Source organism: Triticum aestivum, chromosome 2D, assembly GCF_018294505.1.
Source record: "Triticum aestivum cultivar Chinese Spring chromosome 2D, IWGSC CS RefSeq v2.1, whole genome shotgun sequence".
NCBI classification, from domain to species: domain Eukaryota; kingdom Viridiplantae; phylum Streptophyta; class Magnoliopsida; order Poales; family Poaceae; genus Triticum; species Triticum aestivum.
Window position 1 is genome coordinate 447,393,574 of NC_057799.1, and position 7,178 is coordinate 447,400,751.

A 7,178-nucleotide genomic window follows, 5' to 3' on the forward strand; every position below is an offset into this window, starting at 1 on the left:
AAAATATTTGTGCAATATGTCGCATCATTCAACTATGGTATATGCACCCTTTGAATCCCTATTTGGCCATCCTACCTAGCACTTTGGCATCTATAATATGATGGATTGCACACTCCGTGGTCTTGATTCCCGCCTAAAAGATCATGCAACAACCACGACTTGGTTTCGTCGCTAACTACTTCAAGCGCAACAACGAATGAAACATGAGACAAACAAGTCTTGGTCCGACCGCACCTTTACCACAAATGAACTCATGTACCTAAAAGCTACCACCCAACACACAACAATCGGTGGCGGGTCGCGGCAATGTAAATATTTCATTTTGCTTATATGCCCCCCTACATGATCATGTATCATGTGGGTGTGGTGGCATACCAACTGAAATTTTTAGCCTCCAATCAGGTGCTCCCAGTGGTGTACATGTCCTAACTCAAGAAGCATGTAGCCTATCAGATCAAAGACAACCTTCTATGCTGCTTACGACTGATGATGTCTCCCATTTTCAGATAGCGTGCCATAGTACGTCATGGAAAGACCATGACTCCTCGTGCACATCTCATGGACGGACTCCTCGAAGGATCCTGCCAGCTGGGAAGATGAGATAGCATGCGCCATGAGGGCCCAACAACATAGCCTTAGGGATAATACGATCTTGAATGGGAGGGGAATGTCATGATGAGCAAGGCACTTGAAGTAGAGTTGACCTGGGTTATGACTTAGTATGGGCTTTGGTGTGTGTGTGGGGGGGGGGGGGGTCGCCAAACCCATCACGTGGCATGTGACTCCGCTTCCTATTTAGGGTGATGTCTGAATGTGAAGTGTATCGATGGCTGCAATGCATGAACTTGAAACCAAAACCACTAAATCAAGGTATCTATCCTCCTCCCAAGTTCCCAGTTCCCTCTTGAATCACCCTCATCCTTGTGAACCAAGTTAGGAACATGACACTGTTGAACCAACTATTAGAACTAAACTAGCTACAAATTAACACTCATCAGAAATGCTTTCCTTGTTAAACCAAGCCATGAAAACCAACTAATAATGAACACCCATGTTCCCTGCAAATAGAACAAGGAAAAAGCTTACCGTCATCCGGCGGATCGTAGTGGCCGCGTCTGCCACCTCCGCTGTATGACACGCGTCCAAATGAAGGCTTGCATGTCATCCTTTATCGAACACGTTTTCGAAACAGAGGCTATGTTTCAGAAACAAATGCGGTGTTGCAATGGTCTACGACGGGTCTAGTTTTGCAACAAAACCTCTGTTGCGGAAATTTTCCGCAACGAGACTTCGGTTGCAGAAAAAGTTGCAACAAAACCCTAGTTGCAATTTTTTTTATTTGTAACAAAACAACCGTTGGAAACAAATTCTACAACAACACCTATGTTACAGAAATAATTCCACAACAAGACATGTGTTGCAGTTCTGGAGGCGCACTCGGCTCGCTTGATGCGGCAAATCCGACGGCTCGAGCCGGCTGATCTTTCAAAGATATCAGTCGGCGGACGCATAGCACGCCCCATAGAACAGTTATTTTATCTAGTTTACACAAGGAGATTTCCAATGGTATTGTAACTAAGCTGGCAACATCGAAACACAAGGTATATATGACATTTTCTATAGTAAGTTCACACGTATACACAGATACTTCCCTGCAAATAGAAACTTTTGCATCCCTCCTTCTCAATTTCACAATGTCCGATCACACGTATGCACAGAGACATAAATCTAAATAGTATTTGATATAATCACATTACATTTGCTATAATGACTAGATTAATAGTGGCTATGTAGAACCAATGATTGTATGACTTTGTCAAGCATTACTAATCTTTTCCCCTCATAGGTAAAAAGACATGACATACATTGTGAAACACAAGGTATATATGACATTTTCTTCTTTTCTAGTTTCTATACTAAGTTCCTAGGAAATCAATCCAAAATGCAACTCCTTTTAGACTTTCAAATTTGATCCAAAATTTAGCCTGTTCTAAATTTAGTGCACCTTTTTTCTCATGTGGTTTGTGCTTCCTCGTTTTTAGTTTATTGGGCTCATCTTCAAAATGCTTATAACCAAGGAGAACCTAATTAGTTCCTATACCATTACTTAATACATAATGCATATCCCATTCATGCAATAGTTACTTTTACAATGAGAACCAAACTGGACATAATTCAATGCAAATGCAGTAAATGTTTGCCTATTTTTCAAAGCAAGGGGGCTTAAAAATAGGAAACTTTAGATTTTTTAGATGGACATAGTAAACACAAAGGAGATAATAATAATATTTAGCTCCTCATTAATTCATCAAGAATTGGGAATATAACTTTAGTGTCTATACAAAATTGTAGAAATTAATGAATGGTAGCCGTGACATTTTAAGTTTTGATAAATGGATGTCCTCATTGGTTTCTTTGAACATATCAAGCTAATACAAGCACAAATAGTTTAGGCCCCTTGCTTCTGCATCCTCAATGCACACAACCAATAATGCACACAACACACGAATTTTTAATAACACAAAGTTTTGTTTATGCAAGAGGAAGTGAAAACTCAAAAGAAATATAACGCTCAAGATGATGTAATACGAACGGTATGTTGTCATGTAGGGAGGGTAACACATTGAGGGGGTATAAGTTAGACACGACCATCAGTTTGCGCCATATGGCTTTGTTTCCATGATAATGTAAACAATTTTCTTTCTTCGTCACGGTTACCAAAAACAAAACTTTTGTCTGCGCAACCAAAATCTTGAAATGAATTATCCCTTGCTCTTCAGATGATGTATCCCTCAATCCATATGACACACCTATGCATATAACAAAGGAAAATCCCCGCTTTAAAAAGGAATTTTCAGTTTCCATAATTGCATTTTGGATTGGTACATCGAACTGCATTACCGTCTCATACATCGATTCGACGAATAAATGGATGGTCTGGTGTAAGTTTCACCTAAACAAGTCATTTCCGTCCACTAACTAAATTGGTTCGACAAGTACAACGTTGATTCTATGCCATTTTGTAGTGGCATTTTAAGTTCCATAGTCATTTTCATCCACTAACTGAATATTGGTTCAATGAGCTCATAGTGGATTCCATGCCATCATGTAGTGAAATTTTAAGTTCCATAGTCATTTTCGTCTGAATATTGGTTAGATGAGCACCCAGTTGATTGATTCTATGCCAATTTTGTAGCGACAAATTAGCTACAATGTCACTTGTGCCCAACTCTTAAAATACCTACTAGAGGTAGTATTATTCAAGTTCATTACAAATTTCGAGGTTTACATCTACATTTTGGATCATAGGTAGCCCTTCCATCAATAATAAGTGTCGTAGTGTGCCTTAGTTTAAAACCGCGACACTTATTATTGATCGGAAGGAGCAGTATTCTTCAGGATAAATCCAAAATTTAATCTAACTCAAAGAAATCCAAAATTTGAGGCCCGGTGTATGTTTTCTAGTGAAGAGATTGTCTTACTTGCATTGACCGTAGATGATGTGTCAATGAGACAGAGCCGACTAGTGGTTCTATAATTATCCATACTCTAATGCTTGTCAATTCTTGTGAATTGTGTTGACAACTAGGAGTGCTTATCAGTAAATTATTGCCATAGCATTGATTCTCTATGCGACAGCGGTTCGTTCATTTATTCTTCATAAATCACTACCCGCGTCTTTCCAAAAACAAAAGACTTTTCCAAAAAAAATAAGAAGACTTTTTTTCCTCTCAAAGAAAAAAAAGAAGAAGACTGCCAGCACCAAATCTGTACACAAATCCTGAACCCCGCGGCTTAAATACGCCTCGTTCCGTAGCGATCCTCCTCCACTTTCCAATCTCTCATCCCCTCTCTCACAAAGTCTGCAACATCTCGCCCCGTCCCACGCCATGGCAACCGTGGACATGCGGCGGTTGGAGACAGGCGCGGGCGGCGGTTACGACGCCATGGGGTTGTCCAAGCGGGTGGACGACGACCTCGACGACGACGGCCGGCCGCGGCGCACGGGCACGGCGTGGACGGCCAGCGCGCACATCATCACCACGGTGCTGGGGTCCGGCGTGCTGTCCCTGGCGTGGGGGGTGGCGCAGCTCGGCTGGGTGGCCGGCCCCGGCGTGATGACGCTGTTCGCCGCCGTCATCTACTACACCTCGGCGCTCCTGGCCGACTGCTACCGCACCGGCGACCCCGTGTCCGGCCCGCGCAACCGCACCTACATGGCCGCCGTCCGCGCCACTCTGGACGAGTCCAAGGTGAAACTCTGCGGCGCCATCCAGTTCGTCAACCTCTTCGGCATCGGCATCGGCATCACCATCGCCGCGTCCGTCAGCATGCTGTACGGAACTAGACTAAATCGCACTCCACCACAACTTCCTACCATTTTTCATCTTGTCAATCAATCTTCATTCCCTTTTTGCTGGATTTGGTATGACGAACAGGGCGATCAAGAAGGCGGGATGCTTCCACAAGGAAGGCCACAAGGGCGACTGCAACAGTTATTCCATGAGCCCGTACATTGCCATCTACGGCATCATGGAGATCTTCTTCTCGCAGATCCCGGGCTTGGACAGTATGTGGTGGCTGTCCATCCTCGCCACCGTCATGTCCTTCACCTACTCCACCATCGGCATCTCCCTCGGCGTCGCGCAGATTGTAGGTACGTGGTCTCTGGTCGGTGTCGCGTATATACCAAGTCTAAATTAGACGCGTCGTCGACATGTTGAATCATGGGAATCTAATCTATTGACGACGACATTGCTACAAAATTTCAGCCAACGGGGGAATCCAGGGCGGCCTCACCGGCGTGGCCGTCGGCATCAACGCCGCCGGCAAGAGTATCACCGTGATGGAGAAAGTCTGGCGTAGTCTTCAGGCGTTTGGGAACATGGCTTTCGCCTACGGCTTCTCCATCGTCCTGCTCGAGATCCAAGCAAGTCGCTGTCCAGATACTATCTCGATTTTCCTTAATTAATGACCTGTCCTGTCTTTGTTAATTCGGTGATTGTCGTACCCGGGTGGGGTTGTGTTTGCTGATTTGTTCCTTGGATGCTGATTGTTGTTGCAGGACACGCTGAAGGCGGCGGCGCCGTCGGAGGCGAAGGTGATGAAGAAGGCGACGGCGGTGAGCGTGGCGGTGACGACGGTGATCTACCTGCTGTGCGGGTGCGTGGGGTACGCGGCGTTCGGCGACGGGGCGCCGGACAACCTCCTCACGGGCTTCGGCTTCTACGAGCCCTTCTGGCTGCTGGACGTGGCCAACGCCGCGGTCACCGTCCACCTGGTCGGCACGTACCAGGTCATCACCCAGCCCATCTTCGCCTACGTCGAGCTGCGGGCCGCCGCGGCCTGGCCGGACAGCGCGTTCGTGGGCACGAGGGAGGTCCGGCTGTGGCCCACGGCCGTCCGCGTGTCCGTGTGCCCGCTCCGGCTGACCTGGCGCACGGCGTACGTGTGCGTGACGACCGCCGTGGCCATGGCGATGCCCTTCTTCGGGTCCGTGGTGGGCCTCATCGGCGCCATCTCCTTCTGGCCGCTCACCGTCTACTTCCCCGTGTCGATGTACATCGCGCAGCGCCGGGTGCCGCGGGGCAGCACGCGGTGGATGTTCCTCCAGGCGCTCAGCGCCGTGTGCCTCCTCGTGTCCGTCGTGGCAGCGGCCGGCTCCGTCGCCGACGTCGCAGCCGAGTTCAAGGCCCACAACCCGTTCCGCCGGGGGTGACCAGGCCTCTCCGGCGATGCTCCGTTCGCTCAACCAAGTTGGAGAGCAACGTTTTACTGCTTCGATGTAACTACTAATTATCGTGTACTGTGTGTGGTCAGAAGGTTACGTCCGGTGGTCAGGTGCTGAACCGGACTGTAGCACCGGGGGCCGGCGGCCCGTGGAAATGTCGTGTGGCTAGCCTACTGGCATAGTGGTTGTGGTTGTGGGTGACACCCGCTCCGCTTGGCATGTGTAAACGTGTGTTTTCTTTCCGGTGTCCTTGTGTCTAGACGTGCTGGGTTTGTCGTGCGAGTGTTTTCCCACAGACCGGGACGTTAAGTCAATGGAGTGGCGAATTATACAAGGCCCACCAAAACCAGATGCATGGGCAATCTTTTCTCGTCAAAAAGCACACTCGAGTCCATTGAAAAGCATGGCCCGGTCGTTCCGGTGCGTGCTCGGCGCGTGCATGTGGGGCCTCCTCTAGAGTTTCGTTTGTTGTCTGCGTGTTTCGGGCTGTGGCGCCGTCGCTCGCATCACCGGCGGTCACGCCATCGCTAGGACTGCTGTCCGTTGAGAGAGACCGATGGATTTTGGCTGCACCAAGAGGATGTCCCTTTTTGGGGGAATCACAGAGAATGTCCCTAACTTGTGAGGATTTTGGCTCTATGTTTTTTTTGTCTTAAAAAAGACTTTTTTTCCTCGGCCTGTTTGGGACAAAGCAAAAATAGAGCCCCTAAAATGTCACTACTACTAGTATTACCAAAACTTTATTACAAACAGTCCCTTCGGGGATATCCGATAAAACTTTATTACAAACATGCACACGAAATCTCCAACTTAACACACAATATTTGAGACAAAACATAAAACACTCCATCCACACAAACATAACTAAGATAAAGCCTGTTGCAATGTTTCCCATATAAATCGACGGCACATACAAACAACTTTAACCAATAGTCAGACTAAAAGGAAACAATAGTCGTGACTAAAAGAAAGTGGCCTATGGAAATATTCAAAAAAAAAAGTGGCCTATGTTGTATTAGAAGTATTGTCACCTTATTTCTCCATATCAACACAATAAGATAAATAGTGAGACATCTAAAACACCACACTCACTAGAATCATATGGATTTTGTTTATAAAAGCATGCCATATTTCTAGTTTTCCAAGTGACCAAACCCAGGTGGTCACACATGTGCTTATTTTCAGATTAAATTAAATAGAGCAATCCAACTATAGATAACAAAGAACTTCCGAGGCAATTCCCAAATGTTAAAAGTACATTCAACATCCCCATATATAGTTTGTCATAGCATATTCAAAAACAATCAATCATCTTTACTTTGCTACAAAACATATAATTTATATTCCACACCAGCCTAATTTGAGGATTAAAAATTTAACAAAGAACCTATTGTGCAATTCCCAATGTTGAAAGTACATTAATTATCCTAAAACATAATATGCCATA

At 46.1% G+C, this 7,178-nt stretch overlaps 1 protein-coding gene across 1 annotated transcript; it reads left to right on the top strand.

Moving 5' to 3' along the window:
- Positions 1 to 3,821: 3,821 nt before the first annotated feature.
- On the top strand, positions 3,822 to 5,973 carry LOC123053737 (amino acid permease 3). The gene is made up of 4 exons (XM_044477270.1): positions 3,822 to 4,336; positions 4,440 to 4,657; positions 4,773 to 4,930; positions 5,066 to 5,973. The coding sequence occupies exons 1-4, from the start codon at positions 3,891 to 3,893 to the stop codon at positions 5,717 to 5,719; spliced, it is 1,476 nt and encodes a 491-aa protein (XP_044333205.1). The 5' UTR covers positions 3,822 to 3,890; the 3' UTR covers positions 5,720 to 5,973.
- The last annotated feature ends 1,205 nt before the right edge of the window (positions 5,974 to 7,178 follow it).